General features: G+C 36.4%; 2 protein-coding genes across 19 annotated transcripts; one reads left to right on the top strand and one right to left on the bottom strand.

Moving 5' to 3' along the window:
- Positions 1 to 1,414: 1,414 nt before the first annotated feature.
- LOC136205607 (transcription initiation factor TFIID subunit 6-like) lies at positions 1,415 to 8,083 on the bottom strand. Of its 17 annotated transcripts, none has more exons than XM_065996276.1 (6): positions 7,808 to 8,061; positions 6,844 to 6,958; positions 6,667 to 6,753; positions 6,526 to 6,591; positions 6,311 to 6,420; positions 1,415 to 6,055 (listed from the first exon to the last, which is right to left on the bottom strand). In XM_065996276.1, exon 6 carries the CDS (start codon positions 5,456 to 5,458, stop codon positions 4,502 to 4,504), a length of 957 nt encoding a protein of 318 aa, XP_065852348.1. In that variant the 5' UTR covers positions 5,459 to 6,055; positions 6,311 to 6,420; positions 6,526 to 6,591; positions 6,667 to 6,753; positions 6,844 to 6,958; positions 7,808 to 8,061; the 3' UTR covers positions 1,415 to 4,501. The 17 variants fall into 13 exon arrangements, 12 of the variants coding, with proteins under 12 accessions (XP_065852346.1, XP_065852344.1, XP_065852348.1 ...); XR_010676028.1 differs by having other exon boundaries at positions 1,415 to 1,671; positions 2,397 to 6,420; XR_010676030.1 differs by having other exon boundaries at positions 1,415 to 5,418.
- A 6,583-nt stretch (positions 8,084 to 14,666) lies between these two features.
- LOC136205603 (uncharacterized) lies at positions 14,667 to 18,092 on the top strand. Of its 2 annotated transcripts, none has more exons than XR_010676027.1 (3): positions 14,667 to 14,987; positions 16,143 to 17,465; positions 17,836 to 18,092. XR_010676027.1 is itself a non-coding variant. In XM_065996266.1 (3 exons), exon 2 carries the CDS (start codon positions 16,159 to 16,161, stop codon positions 17,296 to 17,298), a length of 1,140 nt encoding a protein of 379 aa, XP_065852338.1. In that variant the 5' UTR covers positions 14,667 to 14,987; positions 16,143 to 16,158; the 3' UTR covers positions 17,299 to 17,312; positions 17,836 to 18,092. The 2 variants fall into 2 exon arrangements, 1 of the variants encoding a protein (XP_065852338.1); XM_065996266.1 differs by having other exon boundaries at positions 16,143 to 17,312.
- The last annotated feature ends 1,310 nt before the right edge of the window (positions 18,093 to 19,402 follow it).

The following is a 19,402-nucleotide window of genomic DNA, read 5'->3' as shown; positions in this document are numbered from 1 at the left end:
TATACCAGGCTCTCGGGGCTTGTTTGAGATCGTACAAGGCCTTTTTGAGCTTTAGTACCTTGTTTTCTTCTTTCTCAACAATAAAACCTGGTGGTTGCTCGACATAAATTTCTTCTTTGAGAAACCATTGAGAAAGGCCGACTTCACATCTAACTGATAAACTTTCCACATCTTTTGTGCTGCTAGTGCTAGAATTATACGAACTGTATCTTGCCTTGAGACAGGAGAAAATGTTTCGTTATAGTCGACTCCAAATTGTTGTGAGTATCCTTTTGCAGCCAATCTCGCCTTGTGCTTTTGGATTGAGCCATCGGGATTGAATTTGGTTTTAAAAATCCATTTAAGGCCAATAACATCTTTGTGCGGTGGTTTTTCAACTAGCTCCCATGTCTAATTCTTCTCGATAATCAGGATCTCCTCCTTCATCATGTTGAGCAGCTTCTTCAAAACATTTTGGTTCAAGTGAAACATAATTACAAGATTCTACAACCTCGGTGTTGTCGTAGAGATCAGTTAAGAGTTTTGTCCTTCTTGGTGGAGATTCTGAATTGTTTGGATAATCATCATCATCACTTGAGTCTAAAGTTGAGTCCTGCTGGTGCTCCTCCTGCGGTTTACCCTGTTCTGGCTGAGTATTTTACTGACATAATAGAATGTCCACTAGTCTCCTTTCTTCTTCGTTTTTCTCCCAATTCCAAAAAGCATCTTCATCAAAATTGACGTCTCTGCTAATGACAAATTTTGATGTCTCCAAGTTGTATATTCTGTAGCCTTTGGATTGAGAACTGTAAACACCAAAGGTTCCCTTTTCAGCTTTTGCTTCTAGCTTATGTCTTTTCTCAACTGGAACGTGCATGTAGTAGATACAACCAAACACCTTCAAATGTCCAACATAAGGTTACTAGTACAGAAATGGCCTATGGCCACGGTCGTTTACCGTCATTAGTCACGGTTGTACGACCGTGGCCAAAGGGGGGCATGGCAAATGCTTGGCGTCTTTAGCCATGGTTGTTCGACCGTGGCCAAAGGGGTATTAGAGTCATTTTTTTTATGTATAACTGACTCTAATACCCTATGTTTTGGCCACAGTTGTTACGAAAAACCATAGCTAAAGGGTTCTTTACCCACAATCTTTCCTAACAACCGACCCTAATGCTCTGATCATTAGAGTCGATTGTAGAACAACCGTGGCTAATGATAAGAGCATTGGACTAGGTTGTTGTAACGACCGACTCCAATGCTCTAATCATTAGAGTCGGTTGTTCTGCAACCATGGCTAATGTCAATTATATTAGTCTAATGTTATTGTTTTTAACAATTCTACATCAGCAAATTCAAATTAAACCTGCTCTATTTTGTTGTATTACTGAAATTAAATGCAAAATCAACAAAAATGTACACAAATATATGGTAATTAATTAACCTGTTATATATATACAAACTTTGATTCAATATTCACAAATTCATAGTATTTTCAAATAACAACCTGCTGTATATTATAGAAATTAACTGGGAACACAAGAAAACTGACATATACTTGTTACTACTCTATCATACTCTCTACAACAGAATGTTAAATATAACTGCAGTGTTGAAATCCAGCCATCTTCTCTGTTGTCTCAACCTTCGACATATTCTCAAATGACATTAATTATCACTACTGTAATTTCCCTGAAAATGGACTAATTACAGTTAAAAGCATGCTAGCATTAATCAAGAGTAGTTTCACCACAACAAATATTAGCTTACCACAATCAAATTATTAGCATATTCAACCATTAGAAAAAGGGATAAGTACCAAAATAGGCCTATAGTTTTTGAGGAAATACCAATTTAGGCTCTACGTACAAAATAGCACAAATATAGGCTTAACGTTTAAAAAAGTATCAATTTAGGCCTCCATAGCAGATTGCAACTTAACGGCTCAATCCTATAACATGAAAGTAAAAAAACACAATCTCAACCACATCGGCATATATGAAAATTGCTCTCTTTTGTTTCTAAAAATGATAAAATTTCAAGATAAGAGCAATTACACTTACTGCACTCTATGTAACAGAAGTGAAATCCTAACATTAACTAAAATCTCAGGTTATTTCCAAAATATTCAATCAGCCTGACAATAACAATTCAAATAGAATATTAACATCTTGACAATCAGATGGGAAGAGATAAATAAATAGGATTAGAATGAATCACCACACAATAACCCAACAATGCAACTTCGAGCAAGGACGAAATCTTTACTAATGCTTAGATATTTTCAAGTATGCTGAAAGTGTGCTCTAAATTAGAGCTATTTCTCCGTGGTGAGCTGAAAGTGTGCTATGAAATCATTGAATATTGATTCTATGGACTATCAAATTAACATACAACTATTTAGACTAGATACTTACTGCGGCAACCGTAGGAAGCTGGTAATCCTGCTTTGATGAGTATGTTGTTTGTATGAGGATTGTCATTACTTAAGTAAATTTTACCTTCTCTCTTAATTCAAACTTGCTTTTAATAGCTTCCCAAAAAGCAGGAATGCATATATCATTTGGCAATTCCTTGAATGCTGGCAGGTAATTTACATCCACAATGACATGGTTACTAGTGCCTTCCTAGATCTACACGATTGAAATGAAGAGATGAATCAAACACTCTAAAAACATAATCATTGATGAAGATATCAAAAACCTCAACTCTGATAGGAAGGAAAGTAATTCCGAGTGATCAAGAACTATTTTTCTTGAGGTAAATATGGCTTCCTTTTGATAGGTTCGCCTGATTCCCTGTTAGCTCAAACACTTACAAGGTGCTCACATATGTCACAACAAAACATAAGGAACAAAATTCTTGCCTTTTGCAAATTCAAGCAACCAAGTTCGCTGTGAAGTTTCTAAGCTCCCAGTGATTGTCAAAAAAATAGATTCCCAAACCTTTTAGCAACTAGGCAGGTAATAATAGATGGCATTAATTGTTAGAAACCAGATATAGAACTGAAGTAAAATACTGATATATTGAAATATAGAAGAATCAATACACGATCAACAAAGATAAGAAAGATAAATGGATAGAACTAATGTTCTAATCCCCCAGGAGACAACCTCCCTCTGCTAAAGCAGCCACATAACAATCAATAATCTCCCTCCCTGGCTTCCTAAGCCCTTTCCTCTTAAATACTAATGCTTATACCTAAAATGCCCTTTGCCCTATACAGGGAACCCCTTCTAGAACCTTCATGCCACTAGGCTATACCATTCTCTATCATTACCTCCCCCATCAAACAGTCTTGTCCTCAAGACTGAATCAGGGAATCCACTCTTGAATCGTAACTTCATATCCTTACAACAATAGCAGCACATATCCTTACAGAACTAGCCCTTACAGGTTGCAACCCAAACACTAAGCACTAAGCAGACTCCCAACCAACAACACAAATATGGCATTACTATTACAGCTACTTCATGTATACTATAGGTAGTCCGCTTTTGAATGCAAATTTCAAACAGCCTAGCATATTTCGTAACATATGCCCAATTAGTGTTGGTCTCCCCCAATTTTGGGTCTTGGTCACCTCTATATAAAGATTCAATTCCCCTCATCAGAATAGACAATGGTCCATGCTGCCTTTTTGCATCCTGTAACAGTTCTTCAAATTCCCAAGCTTCAGTCGTCTCTTTGGCTACATTTTGCGTTAAACTATCACACCTACTAATTATTTATGACTCATATTCCACCTGAAAGTTGAAGATACGTAAGAGACCTTTCGCATAAGCACAATCAACTTCCAGTTTAGTGTTCTCAATTTTCATCTTGCTAGTTCTAGCAATCTCACCCTCCAATTCATCAAAATTGCCTTCGAGAACATTCCAGACAATATTCTTCGTTAACACAACCACTAACACATCTTCCAACTTCTTACCCATGGTCCTCAACCAGTCAATCCTCGAGATAGTGTGAGAATCATTCAAATCAAATGCCCAATATGTAAAATCCCTCATCCCAATTTGCATGACGGGATCAGCACTATAACAAGGAACATATCCATCATTAAGCGAAGCCACAAACCTCGGATAAGAGACAACCTCTCCTGTGATTTTCGCAATGGCAACTGGAATGTTGATGGATGTATCTGCATATGTTTCCCTGTGGCACAGCTTACACGACCGCATATATCCAATTGCATAATAATTCTCTCGTTGTTCTTGTGCTTCCGAAATCAAGAAACCGAGTCGATTGGACCCAATTAAAAATGCCTTGATTTTGGGGTAGTATAGCTGACTGATGTTTTCAAACTTCCAGTGAGTGTACTCGTGACCTTCTTCCACCTCATGTTCTTTTGCTTTACGCCCTATTCTCAATCGGTGCTTCCACTCCGGTTTCCATGGGTTATTTGGAAAAGGAAAACCCAACAAAAAGAAAAGATGTTTTGAGAAGTAACTATCACTAGTAAAATATCTTGTGGATTGAATTTGCTTTGCTGTTCTTTTGGGTGGGTTAACTTGATAGGTGTCTATAGTAAAAGAGAACAAAAGATTACTTGCACCACTTGTTCTCCACTATCTCTATTAAGGAGAATCTCAGCTCCACTATCTCTAATAAGTAGAATTTGAACTCTTAATTTTACTTTGCAACTCAAAACTTTACATGTGGATACTTTGTTCAGCTTGATGAGTTTCACGCTCCCGCCTCCCATTTTTTCCAGAATCATTCTCGCCAAATTGAAGTGATGGCCATCATCCAAATTTTTGCTCTGTTTCTGCGTATATAAAACAGGAAGAAACTGTTGTATTTTACTTTGACCCTGACCCGTATCAAAAACAGGTGGGTTACAATTTGTAGGTCTCATAAACAGCGCGTTTCTTCCTCCCCATCTGACTTCCTCTGCATCTCCCAATGTAACTTCTACCACTGCCACCGAATCAAGCGGTGGAAAATATCCACCTTCATGTTTTAAGTGAAAACTCACCTCCGGCATGCAATTGACGCAGAAAAACATGCTGCGAAAATATGTCTTCGGTCTGGTGACCCACCCTTTGGGGTCCACTTCTTCGAGTAAGGGTAGCTTCACCCTTCTTCCCACTAGAGGATCATCTGCATTTGGGTCAGTAAAGTTGTTGTTGGAAGTGGCCTTACCCATCTCAAGTTGTCGCCTTGAAGTGGGAGTGGTATTTTTTCCAGAGTGTCCTACGTCACCGGTGCTGCCCTCCATACGGTCTACCATCACAACACAACCTTTGTAAACAGCGTCTTTTTCCTCAACAAGCTGCTTCTCCTGCCTCTTTACCCAACTTAAAAATTGTGCCTTCATCTCCTCCAATGTTGTTCGCATGTCATTGATGGATTCGGACAAGTTAACCATTGTTTTCTCAATTCCAGCCATTTGTTTTTCCACCCCTAACATCTTAGCATCTGTTGCATCAAACTTGCCTTGAATCATTGGATCCATATCGCCGGTGGTTTTAGACATCCGGCAGGTCGGACCAATGTTAGAAACCAGATACAGAACTGAAGTAAAATACTGATATATTGAAATATAGAAGAAGGAATACACGATCAACAAAGATAAGAAAGATAAATGGATAGAATTAATGTTCTAATCCCCCAGGAGACAACCTCCCTCTGCTAAAGCAGCCACATAACAATCAATAATCTCCCTCCCTGGCTTCCTAAACCCTTTCCTCTTAAATACTAATGCTTATACTTAAAATGCCATTTGCCCTATATAGGGCACCCCTTCTAGAACCTTCATGCCACTAGGCTATACCATTCTCTATCATTAATTGATGTAGCTGAAGAAATGACAGGAAACTAAATTAGATGGAAGGAAAATCAAGCACTTCACTATTGTATACCAGTTCAGGAAACTCTCAACCACCTAAATATTAACCAGCATGAGAGTGGGCACTAAGCACATGGTATAAAAATAGCAAATCCAAAAAAAAAAAAAAAGAAGAATGACTTTGATACTTCATTAGATTTTTTATGAGTTAACATCTACATATCGATTCAATAAGTCAATGAACTTACATAAGGTTCTACATGTATGTGTGGATTTTGAAGAAAGCTGCGTGCCACACCCATCAAAGCAAACAGGACAGGAAAATTATTCAAACAGTCATGTACACTACCTCATTAGTAATCAAATATGTGAAGGTACGTAGCATTTACTTGAAGTTCCCTTGACAATACATGACTATCTTCCTTAAATTCATGTAATTTAAGGCATAATAACAACATAAATTTTTAAACCAGAACAATTTTTTTTTAAGAAAGAACTAATGCCATTTTGCTAATAGTAAATTCGAGCATTGCGATATACCTTCAACTGGAGCATTTTCAGGAATTGCAGGTTGAACACCTTCAATTGCGAGCCAGTGAATTGTAATTGATGTATCAAGAGGAACTTTTATGTAAACGCGCCTCAATCACCTACAAACATCAAATCCAATAGCAAATGAAAACAAAAATTATAGGCAAGCGTAATGGTCACAATTTTAACAAAACTCCAGCATTTTTTTACATCTTTAAACTCACATGTTTATCGTCAATGTAATACAAATCGTTATGCCCCGGATCTCCGGAGGCCAAGCCATACACTGGCTGCAGCAAGAAAGAAAAATAAATAACTAATTACACAAAGCAAGTTCCCCAGCCCCAAACAAAATAATAACTAACCTCGGCATTTCTTAAAGTAAGAGCGTTATCCACATCTTCTGAAGTCACAATAATTCTCCTTGAGTGACGCATACATTTAATAGCCTCCTTCAAAATCCAAAACCCAAGTTAATTTCAATCTTCAAACTCGTGAAACTGCGATTACCAGTTAACAAACTAATCATGACAGAAAAGCACCTCCATAATCTCTCGAAGCCAAGCATTTGATATCTTAACGCAGTGATGCATGTATTTAATTGCTCATGTTTGCACCTCCATTTTTCTTTAGTCTTGCAGCCAGACGCAAGGTATCCTATAAGATCCTATTTAGTAAGTGGTTTAGTAACAATCACTGCATCCTCTATGGGAGGACTTGCAGCAACAATCATTTGATTCCCTTCAACTCGAAGCCAAGCATTTGATATCTCAACCATGATCCTTCTATACTAGGCATCTTGGAAGAATTACATGACAATGAAGAGAATCTAACACATGTTTCCTTCAACTGAGAAGCTTCTATGCTACTGGCCAAAAAAGGAGTCACATTTTATCTGGCTTATGTCCTTTAACTGAAGATTTCTCAACTCAGTTAAAGGACATAAGCAAAGAAATCTATACTGTAGACCTAGACTATTCACCTCCAGTTTCTTTAAACAGAACGAGTATACATGGGCATTATATAGCCCTTACAATTATCACTAACACATATTAGACAAATTACGAGAAATTGAATCCAAAAGTAAAAGATGCCAATCTTTTCATATTCTAATTAACAATAGATTGAGAAAAGAACAAAATATATGCTTATGATTCAACAGAGGTAAACAAGATTGCAAATTGAATTCATTCTTGTGAAACTGCCTAATCAAAGGATTCAGTTCTGACAACCTGAACAAACCCTATATAGAACTACAATCTTTCCAAAAATGCACGATGTGGATCCATACTGTAGAACTATGCAAAAATCAGAAGTTTTAGAACAAATCGCTTCAACAGGTTCCACCTTAGATGCTTTAATTTTCAATCTAATACTCTATATAGAACTACGCAGAAACCCTAAGTTTCAGAATAAATCGATAGCATATATTAGCATCCAAACAGACATAAAGATGAGATTGAGAAGAAGGAGAAGCAGAAGGAAAACGTACAAGAAGGGAAATACCTGAGACCCTTGTCGAACCAAAGATGGGCTTTATGCATATCTTCTTCCTATTCGCCTACTCTGAAATCGAAGAATGGTGGGGCTGAGAACTCATAAGTCTCACCTATCATATGATAAACGAAACCAGAAAAAATGAACATGGACACAGACGAAACCCAAAAGTCTCCATACATCAAATCAAGTTTTACTCAATAATACCAGTTGAATCAAAATTGGTTCGAATCAAAATTCTTTGTGAACTTTTTTCCTGTGTATTTTTTAAAATCACAAAACAATGATTCTGTCTTAAGATTGTCAGACAAATAAAAATTTGTCTTAAGAATGTTAGACACACAGTCATCTGTCTTTAGACGAACAATTACGTCTGTCTCAAAAATATTAGATGTGATTAACAAAAAAACAAAACGAACACAGCAAAACATACAAACAGTAAACCAGAAATTAAAAGGAAAGAGTTAAACAAATCTAAGGCCGGTATTAGCAGTTTCCTTAAGGCAGATGTCGTCGCTATGACGATCGTCTCCCAGGATACAACAGATTACGCAACTCAAACCGTGTGTAGCCTCGTTATCACTAGAGTAGGAAAACAAGACATTATGAACAGACAAAGAGCAGGAAAAATTCGAGAGAATATTTTTTCTCACCGTATGTGAATTTGACAATCCATTCTATATAAATAGAACTTAAAAGGATATATCTTTTCACGAACGAACACGACTGTACACGGACAGACACGACTGTTCACGTATGAACACGACTATTCACGACAAACACGACTATTCATGAAAGAATGTGTTTGTTGGTATATAAATTAATATATAATTTTATTCAATTTTTCCAACAAAGTAAACATCTGTGTGTTGTAAAACGTGAGTTTATAGAGATTAATTAAAATAATTCACTTATTATATAATAAATAAATAGTGGAATCAATAAATAAGCGACAATAAAGTCTTGTTTCTAATATTCTTAATTTCTGTATAACCCAAAAAGGCATCTAATATGAAACAGATGGAGTAATAAGTAATTCTAAATCATCAAATATTAAAATGAGATATAGATATATCGGTGCATTCTATGCTTACTTTGTTTTTTACAAAGTAAGTTTTACTTTGTGTGTTTTCACCATTGGATGAATTTTGCATCTCATCATTCAATGGTGAAAAAAACCAAATACGGCTTACTTTACCATGTTTTTTTTTTTTGAAACAGGATGATACCAATTATTTATATTAAAAATTATAAATTAAAATATGATAAGCATGATGTAACTTTGATATATATAAAGGTAAAAGAACTTGGATATATTCTATTATTAATAGCATCAATTTAGGTTTTGATAACGAAATATGACACGTCATTCATATTACTCCGTTAAATTCTGATTTTTCTCTTTACATACATTTGACAGAATTTAATGGAGTAATATGAATGATGTGTCACGTTCCGTTATCGATATCTAAATTGATACTTTTTTTAACGTTAAACCTACATCCAGGGCCGACCCTATGCTATGAAATGAGGGGCGCCCGTCCAGAGCCCATAACGATAAGGGGCCTAAAAAAATATTTTTATAGTTTATTTATAAAATATTTTTATAGTTTATATATAAATATAGAGATGAACAAGTAACATTAAAATTAATTGGTTCAGTAGGTAGGAGTTATTTAATGATTTCATTTTAACTTGAGGTTCGAGGTTCAACCTCATTTTTCCCATTTTTTAATTATTTTCAAATATTTTTTTCCTCCCTCACCTTATTTTATCACTATCAAACATGCACTTTTTCCATTTATTGAGATTGAGGGTTCGAACATTTTTCTTCCCATTTTTTAATTACTTTCAAATATTTTTTTCCTTTCCCACCTTATTTTATCGCTATCAAATATATTTTTTTCCATTTATTTTCTGTAATGAATTGTTACTATAATTTTCATGTTTCCTTAAATCTAAATTATCAATTTATGAACAAGTTATTCAACATTGCATAATGTTTCGTTTTTGCCCATGTGGTCTTCTCTCCCTAGTCCTGCGAACTCCATAGCAGTGTACTAGGATCCCTACCCTTGTGGACTTCTTTTCCCTTTGTAACTCTCCTACCTCCTCCCCTCCATACCTATCTCTACCACCCTCATGCTAACCACCTTAATGGTTTCCACCTCTACCACCCTCTTGCTATCCACTTTAACATTTCCATCTCCTACGCCGGCCCAAAAGAAAAGAGGGAAACCTCACCAAGTACCTTACCTTATGGCCCTACAAAACCCTGAACCCACCATTGAAACTCTCATGGAAAAAATTAATATCACCGATCCAGAAGAAGAAATTTTGGATCTCAAGCCATCTGTTACAGATACGGCGAACACAGAGGGTAAACCATGTCTGATTGGTAAAGTCATGTCATACAAACCTTTAAACTTACGGGGTATGGCTCAGGCCTTCCTTGCAGGTTGGAAACTGAAAGGATTCCAGCTAAAAGAAATCGAAAACGGTCTCTTTTTATGCGAGTTCGAGTCTGAAAGAGATAAGGAAAAGGTCATAAAGGAGGGACCTTGGCATTACGAACGCCAACTTGTGATCCTCCATAACACTGAAGGTGAAGAGCTCATGTCAGATATAAAGTTGGACCACTGTGACTTCTGGGTTAGGATTGGTAATATGCCACTAAACTGTAGAGACAAAGACTCCATTAAATCAGTAGCTGGACGCATTGGGGAAGTACGGGAAATCGACAATGAAGGTGTTGTCTCTTGGAACAGCTACATCCGCGCTCGGGTCACAGTTAATATAATCAAACCGTTATTAAGAGGGGTGAAGATTCGAAGTGAAACGGGGAAAATAATCTGGGCACCAATCAAATATGAACGTCTCCCCAACTTTTATTAGTGGTGCAGACTAATAGGCCATACCCATGAGGATTGTGGGGAAATTCCGGAAGACTTCACATGAGAGGGTTGGCCATATGAACAAAATCTCAGAGCTACACCGATGAAACTACGGTCGGTCAATGTGTACATTTTCTCCCCGAAAATGGTGTCGGAATACCACCCCACCAAAAACAATGTTTGCCGGAAACTCAACCTGGAAAAAATTCCGGCTGAAGCTGACGTTGGAGGAGACAGGGGACAAGATCTGATGATGACAGAGCCTACTCTTGAAACCCATCCTTGAAACTATCATCAGCCAAACCATACCTTCATCACCCTAATTCCAAAAACCTGAGCTCCTAAAAACATGAAAGACCTACGCCAAAGCAACCGTCTTGAACCCATCGTTGAAACTATCATCAACCAAACCCAGTGTGCATTTATCCTAAATCGATTAATCACTGATAATGCACTCGTAGCGTTCGAAATGTTTCACACTATGAAATACAATTGTCATGGCTGACAAGGGTATTGTGCTGTAAAACTTGATATGAGCAAAGCCTACGATCGGGTTGAATGATCTTTTATTGAAATTGTCATGAGAACTATGGGATTTCCTGGGAGCTTTATTAATCTCATTATGAACTGCCTATATTCGACTTCCTTTTCTTTTCTTATAAATGGGGTGCCAAAAGGTTTTGTCAAGCCCAGTAGGGGCCTTCGTTAGGGGGACCCAATTTCACCCTATTTGTTTTTTATATGTGCGGAAGGTTTATCAGCATTGATTAGGAAGGCTGAATTAGATAGAGCTCTACATGGGATTCGGGTCAGTCGGAACAGCCTTATGATTACCCACTTGTTCTTTACAGACGATTCCTTAATCTTCTTCAGAAATAATCTCGAGGAGGGCAGGGTGATAAAAAACATTCTCCATCAGTATGAGTTGGCATCGGGACAGTGTGTCAATTTTGAAAAATCCGAGATTACTTTTAGCTCCAATGTGTCTGCTGAACTGAAGTCTAGCATCCAAAATTATCTCAATATGAAGGAAGCATCTGCCTTCCCCAAATACTTGGGGATGCCTACTATGATTGGCCGCTCAAAAAAATCTATCTTTAGATCCTTAAAAGACTGCATCCTCAAAAGAGTCAATGGGTGGAATGAGCGGTTGCTAACGAGGGCTGGAAAAGAAGTCCTCATTAAGGCAGTTGCTCAGTCGATACCGCGGTATATCATGAGTTGCTTCCTACTCCCCAAAACCTTTTGTGATGAGTTATATGCACTAATGGCTTGCTTTTGGTGGGATAGAGGAAAAAGTGGTCGTGGCATCCATTGGCTCAGTTGGAACAAACTCTGCATTCCAAAAGAACAAGGGGGACTAGGCTTTCGACATATATTTTCCTCGAATCAGGCCTTGCTAGCTAAACAGGTATGGAGACTCATAAAACGGCCTAACTCCCTATGCTCGTCCATCTTTCAAGGTAAATATCTCAGGGCTGCACCAATCCTGGAGGTCCAAAGTCGGGCAACAGATAGTTTCATGTGGAGGGGTTTGCTTAGTGTCTGAAAAATTGTGCTTGAGAGTGGTATGTGGTGTGTGGGAAACGGGACACAAATCAGAACCATGTCCTGTCGTTGGGTCCCAAACCTTCCATGTGCCCGTCCCCTTGTCCTAGAAAATGAGCTCCCATCTAATTATGTCTCCTATCTGCTATCTGTCCAGAACACATGTTGGAACTCCATGATTATTTGACACTGCTTCTTCAATGATGATGCAGAGAAAATTCTACAAATCCCATTAAGAGGTAACCGAACTGCTGATAATATTTTCTTCCCTCAATCACGTGATGGTAAGTACACTGTCAAATTGGGATATAAAACTGCAATATCTTTGAATGAGGTCCTCAGTGGCTCCGGTAGATCTTCAAAGGGAACAGAATCGTTTTGGAAGTGTCTATGGCACCTCACGGTACCTCCAAAAGTGCTGCACTTCATGTGGGCTGCCTGTCGAAATATTCTCCCATATCTTGACAACCTTGCAAAGAGGAAGCTGCACAACATATGCATTTTTTGTGGAGGCCAGAGAAGCTCCATCATCCATTTACTCAAGCTTTGTCCCAGGGCAAAAAGAATATGGAAATGTTCTGGACTCCCCATCAAAGTATACAAAGTGCATGGTGATTCCTTTTTTGAATGGGGTTGTAACATACGCCACACTCTCACAAGGTCAGATTTTAGTCTCTTCTGCGCTATAAACTGGATACCTCACATGGTGACAAAAGCATTGCGGATGAGAGTATTATCTGTGGGGCTACTAACTCTCTTGAAGCAGCCTCAAAGACTTACAATTCCCAAAAACAGGCCAAGGAAGAGGCTACGAGTAACTGGCACCCTCCCCCTCCAAATTGCACAAAGTTAAACTGTGATGCATCCTTCTCCCCAGGTACTGGTCTTAGTGCAGCAGGTTTTGTGGCTAGGAGTAACTGGCAGTTACTGGCCAAGGAAGAGGCTACGAGTAACTGGCACCCTCCCCCTCGTCGGAATCTGTTGGTCGGCTCTTCAAGCGGAACTCCTTGCAATCCTCAATGGGGTCGTCTTTGCCAAAGAATGCGGGTTCCGGCAGCTGCTAGTATCTTCAGACTGCAAACTGGCCATTGACGACATTATTCGAGGTTCCGACTTAAGTTACACAGACTCTATTGTCCAGACCATCAGAGCTGCAGCAAAAGACTTCCATAATATTTCCTTCATCTTTGAAAATCGTAGGCACAATTCTAGTGCACATAAATTAGCGAAATGGGGGCTGCAGCTTCCCTCACCTCAGATTATGTTAGAGGAATTTCCTCCTTGTTTTCAATCTTGTACTACTCCCGACTCTTTATTCTAATTAATACAAGATATTTGCTATATATAAAAAAATTTATCAATTTATATATTGAATAAAAAAATAACTATTTAATTTTTTCTCCTCATTATTATTATTATTATCCAATTTCAAATTTTTTCTTAAATTTAAATGTTAATTCATTTCCAAAAATAATAATTAAATATCAAAATAAATATATATATATATATATATTCAATATGAAAAGTAATATACTTATTTACTTATTGCAATTTTACATGACACATATACTTATTATTTTAGTACACAAATAATTCTAATTAGTATACTCGTTACTACTGCACTACTAATTTAGCTTCCATATAGAAAATATTGCAATCTCAAACATAACGTTTACGAGTTGGTGCAATTTCAAACCTAGTTGATTAAAAATGAATTTTTTCCATCAACATTAAAAATGAGTTATTTTCATATTTAATGACCAGAACGGTGGAGGTTGGAGTGAGGATAGAACAAGAAATTACACATAAAATACCTCAGTTTCATCAATTAAGCTTGAAAATGTATCAATTGATAAACGTTATACTAAAAATTGCACTATTTTGTTTATGAATGTTAATTGCTTTCTCCTAATAAATATATGACTAAATTAGTACTTTTTTTTGAAGGAAAATTAGTACCTTATTCCTTATAATAAAAAAAAAAAACCATTCAGCCTCCAACTTAAAAATATTTATATGAAGGCCCAAATTTATTATCTCGCTCCGAGCGTCTAAAAAATCAGGAACGATCTTGCCTATATTAATGTTTTTATACGTTTGCAAAGTAGCAAAAAATAATTAAATTATATATAAATAATAATATAATATTATGATTTTATCAAACAATCAATGCTTATCACATATTTCAATATGTGAATAAAATCCTTATCAATTATTCAAACTAAAAATATATGTTAAGCTCTTATTTTGTAAGTCGGTTAAAGGAAATTTTAATAATTTATTACTGATTATTAGAATAAAATTAATTAGATTATAAATTACCTATTACTACATTTTTTATAATAATTTAATTATATTTAATATATTTAAAAATATTATATATACCGTGCAACACAAGTCTCGGTCCTTTTTCGGTTCCGCCCGCAGCTATTCTGTATTTTATTGGCTTGGTTCCACTTCTCAGTCCTTTTTCCGGCCGCAGCTATTCTAGGGTTCAATACACGCTGTATAATTTCTCGCTAAAGGAATGGTTAGTCCAACAGAAGTTTGTCCTTCCATTTCCTCACTAGCTGATCTCTCTTCACCTCATCTCTCGACGACTCAACCATCATTCAAGTCCCGATTAAGAGGAGATCGGATTCTCTGTTCCGGCTTAGGAGGCGATCGAACTGGGTAAGTCCATTGGCATAAAGACCGGAGCAGAATATCGGCCTAACTTCAAAGGAGGAGCAGAACAGATCCCGCTGGTCAGATACTTTGAATCTCTCTCTCTCTCTCTCTCTCTCTCTCTCTCTCTTTCTAGGGATTAGAATTGAGATAGTGCCCTTTAGGTTTATATTCATGCTGCTTTTTGTTTTATGTGCTTTGTTTGGCATCTTAGAAAATTCTGCATATGCATATGATTTAAACGTTACTCTATCTATTCTGTTTCTCAACATGAACAAATTGAAAAATGAATTTGGGATTCCTTTTCTCCAACTGGATAGCGTGAATTGTTTGTTTGGGTGAAGACACAATTTAAGTGAAAGTTTCGTGTATAGCTAAAAAATGGTAGGGATTAGGAAAATGACACTCATATAAATATCTGGAAACAAAAAATTCTCATCTCAGTGACCAAAATTATTGGCATTGTATCTCAATGATGATCATGATCACGATACTGGTGCTTCTAATTTTCGATTTAAGGTGTTCCCTTTCCTTATATGAATTTTGTGTTTGGGAATTTGAGAATTTATTAGTATCCATTAAGTATTCGCAGGGGTTCTACTCCATGTTACTTGGCAATGCATATGAAGTTGATATTATATAGGATTAATATATTAGGTGCCTCTATACTTGTTCAGATTATTTAATTGGTCCTTTGAGTTTTGGAGATGTTTATATCATTAGCCTTTTAAACTTGTTTAAAACATCTCAACCTTCTAAGTCCATGTGGTAATGAGCGATTTAGATAAGTTCGTTTATATCACTTTAAGCAATTTCAGAGGCTAATGGATCATTTTAAGCAATTTCAGAGGCTAATGGATCATTTCAAACATAGATCATTTTAAGCAATAATCTGAAAAAGTACATGAATCTATTCAATGTATTAAGCTTGTTATATATATAAATTATGTTGTTGTTGTTCTATAAAAAAAGTCCTCCATTGATCAAACGAAGGGAATTTTGATTGCTGAAACAATTTAAGGGTGCTCTTTTTTAGGGGTAGGTTTATTGTTTTACTTGCTACTTACTATTTTGATTTAATGAGTTATTGTTGATAATGTTCATGAATTCTTCAAGTTATGTTTTACTTGCTACTTACTATTTTGATTTAATGAGTTATTGTTATGTATTTATATGTATTTCTACAAGTTAGTTTCTCTCTTACTACGTACAACTAACAGTATGTTCTATTGTAGATCATTAGGATTATCAATGACTTCAGCATCAAAATCGATTGTTGCTGAACTCAACAAAAGTCTCAAGTTGAATGGAGTAAACTATGAGGTATGGAGTATGAAAATCCGGCACTTGCTAGAAGAGCAAGAGATTCTTGATTCTTTGAGTTCAGTTATGGCTAAACCTGAAGAAGGTACTACATCCCAACATAAAAGGGACCTAGAGGCCTATGTGGCCTGGAGGAAGAAGAACTCCACTGCTCGCATCATCTTACTTAGTGCGATGAATGATGAAATTGCTAAGCAATTCCACTTTTATGACAATGCGATGGATCTATGGATCGCATTGAAACACAAGTTTGGAGGTATGTCTCTACCAAAGCTTCGTTCCCTAGCTCTCAAATTCGATACTTATAAGATGCATCATGATCATACCATGAAGATGCATTTAAGAGAAATGTCTAACATGATCAATGAGCTTAGTGATGCTGGTCAGAAAATGACTGACGAGCAGAAGGTTCAAGCTGTTATTCGTTCTTTACAAAACAGTTGGGACCATGTGAGGATGCACCTAATCAATAACGAAAGTATAAGGACTTTTGAGGATGCCGCTCGCCATCTAGAGTTAGAAGAGGATCGCCTCACATCTATTAAGATTAATGTTGAGGCACATTTCACTGAAACAACATCTGTTGAAAATAGTTCCAACAACAATGCCAACAAGCGTAGTTGTTTTGATGACTATGACAAAGAGCAGGCTCAAGAGCCTAAAAAGCCAAAGCAGAAACATGAAGTGGACAAATCTTTGATGAACAACCCAAAAATGAACATTTCACAAGTGAAGTGCTTAAACTGTAACCAGGAAGGGCATTATGTAAATGAGTGCATGCTTCCAAACTATAACATTCAGAAGTCGTCTACTCGCGACAACCTTGTTCTTTGTCCGGGAAGTGGTATGCAGATTGTTGTGAAACGTTTAGTTGGCAAGAGCTTCATCTTGGGAGTTGAGAGTATTGACACAATTGATACTGTGAAGACCAAAATCCAGGACATGATGGGTCCGCCCCCATGCAAACAGATTCTGTTGTTTGCTGGTAAAGCTCTGGTAGATGGTACAAGGACTATAGCCGACTACAATATTCAAGACCAGTCTACCATATTCTTATGTTTTCATTAATGGAGCCTAGCAAGGTATGTCGTTTGTAGATACCTAAATGCGGTAGAGTAAAAGAGGTTATATTAGTTCATTTGCAGAATTTGTCCTTATTCAGCTGGTCTCTTAACTTAATGGATATTATGTGATTTGATGGAGGGTTCCATTCAAGCTATGTCAATCATGAATAGGTAAATAATATGCATTAAAAATTAAAATCATTGTGTGAATAAGTTTTCTAAATCTCAACATGTTACTCTTCCTATGGATGCAAAACATTGGGGTCAATTGGGTTTGAAGCAGCTCAGTATGTGTAATGTGCAATTATTCTGAATGTGCTTTTCCATCCCAATTTATGTTAATGTTTGAACTTCTGGGAACTTAAACTTATACACCCTTTTCCAATGATTATGTGATATGATCAATGAAACTCAATTGATAGCCTGCCTTTAAATGGCACATCAAAGATTGAATATGAAATGAACATGTTTGCACATTCTTAATTGCCTTTTTCATTTAGAACTTTCAATTTATTTTGACATTACTTGTTTAATTATGCAGATTGGGATTTGAAGTTGCAAAAAATTATGGTGGAAACGTTTCTCCTGGATTCACCTGATGTTATGTTGCTTATCACTTTAACATTGTTTCTTGCTCGATTTGTGATTTTAATTGTCTACTTCTGGTTCTACAGCTGTAATAAATTATGTTGTTTATCACTTTAACATCGTTTCTTGCTTTGATTTGTGATTTTAATTGTTCTACAGCTGTAATATAGGGTTGGGATGTTGGAGTCAACGGTAATTATCTTGCTATTATCTTCTTGCATTCACTTCTTATTTATTATTTTATAATTAAAATTATTAATGATTGTTATATTTACCAATCGTGAAAGGAGAGAGTCTTTAATAATAAATTATTAATAAAAAATGAAGTTAGGAGGCACTAAGAGGTGGAAAGACTCTTATTAATAGAGAGGATGGAGAGACTCCTAGTGATTTGAGGAGCTACTAAAAGGCTGTTGGAGCTGATTTTCCATTCTCCCTCAAATTTTAACTTAAGAGTCAATTTAAGAGGCTGTTGGAAATGCTCTAATGTAATTATTATTCTTCTCTCTTATCTCCTATCTCTATAGGATTAGAGTTAGGGTAAGACTAAATTTCTAAGTTATATAAATACATACTCTCTAACTCTAGTTAATTAAGTAAATCATAATAATTTAATCTCCAATTTAGTATTCACATGGTATCAGAAACCACGGTTAACCCAATTTTAGGTATTAATACACCGGCCTCCTCTCTTCCCTCTTCATCGGTGCCAGTCGAACTCCACCCTTCTTCTCCAGCCAGACCTGCGCAATCCACCGTTGCCTTGCCATCGCTAGTTCCTCCCACCATGAACAATCTGACTCCAATTTTGAGATTTTCGATTTTGAGGTCGATCATTTTAATTTTGAGATTCTTGTTTTTAGCAAGCTCATCTTCCGGTCACAAAAAAAATAAAAAAAATCACTCCCGGTTTGGATTAAAAATATTTTCATAGATACCTGTTTGATAAAATATGAAAGCATAGATTTTTTTTTAACTACACTATATATTTTTGTGTTTAGAAATATATATATGAAATAAATAAAAAAAATAAAAATTTTATAAAATGATCGTTGATGGAAAAGTTTTTCGGAAACGTCTTTTGGAAATTATAACAGAATGATTTCTCTGGTCACATTGAGAATCTAGTGATACTAATTATCGATAAATATTTGTCTATTTATCACTCTATACTTAAGTGGATTAATATTTGATTTTCTTATTTTTACCAACCATCAATGCAAATCAGAAATGGTTGATAATGTTCCAAAATACTGATATTGTTATGCAAGATTAAATCTTCCAGATGCATTTAGTGCCCTCTGAATGTAGCTGCTCCTTTTTTCCTCTCAACTAGTTTTCTAGCTGGGTGTTAGGCTTTACACCTTTGTTGTTTTTTTCACCAATCTTTCCACTTTCCCCCTACTTCCCTATCACAAAACTTCTCCCTCAAACTCACTCACGTCCCTCTTTTTTACATTCCTGCATCCCATACCCGAAAGCTACCAACAACCCCTAACTCAACAGACCCACTAAGACCA

Source organism: Euphorbia lathyris, chromosome 9 (genome assembly GCF_963576675.1).
Source record: "Euphorbia lathyris chromosome 9, ddEupLath1.1, whole genome shotgun sequence".
Taxonomy (NCBI): domain Eukaryota; kingdom Viridiplantae; phylum Streptophyta; class Magnoliopsida; order Malpighiales; family Euphorbiaceae; genus Euphorbia; species Euphorbia lathyris.
The sequence above is the reverse complement of the archived record's forward strand: the minus strand, read 5'-3'. Positions and strand labels throughout refer to the sequence as shown.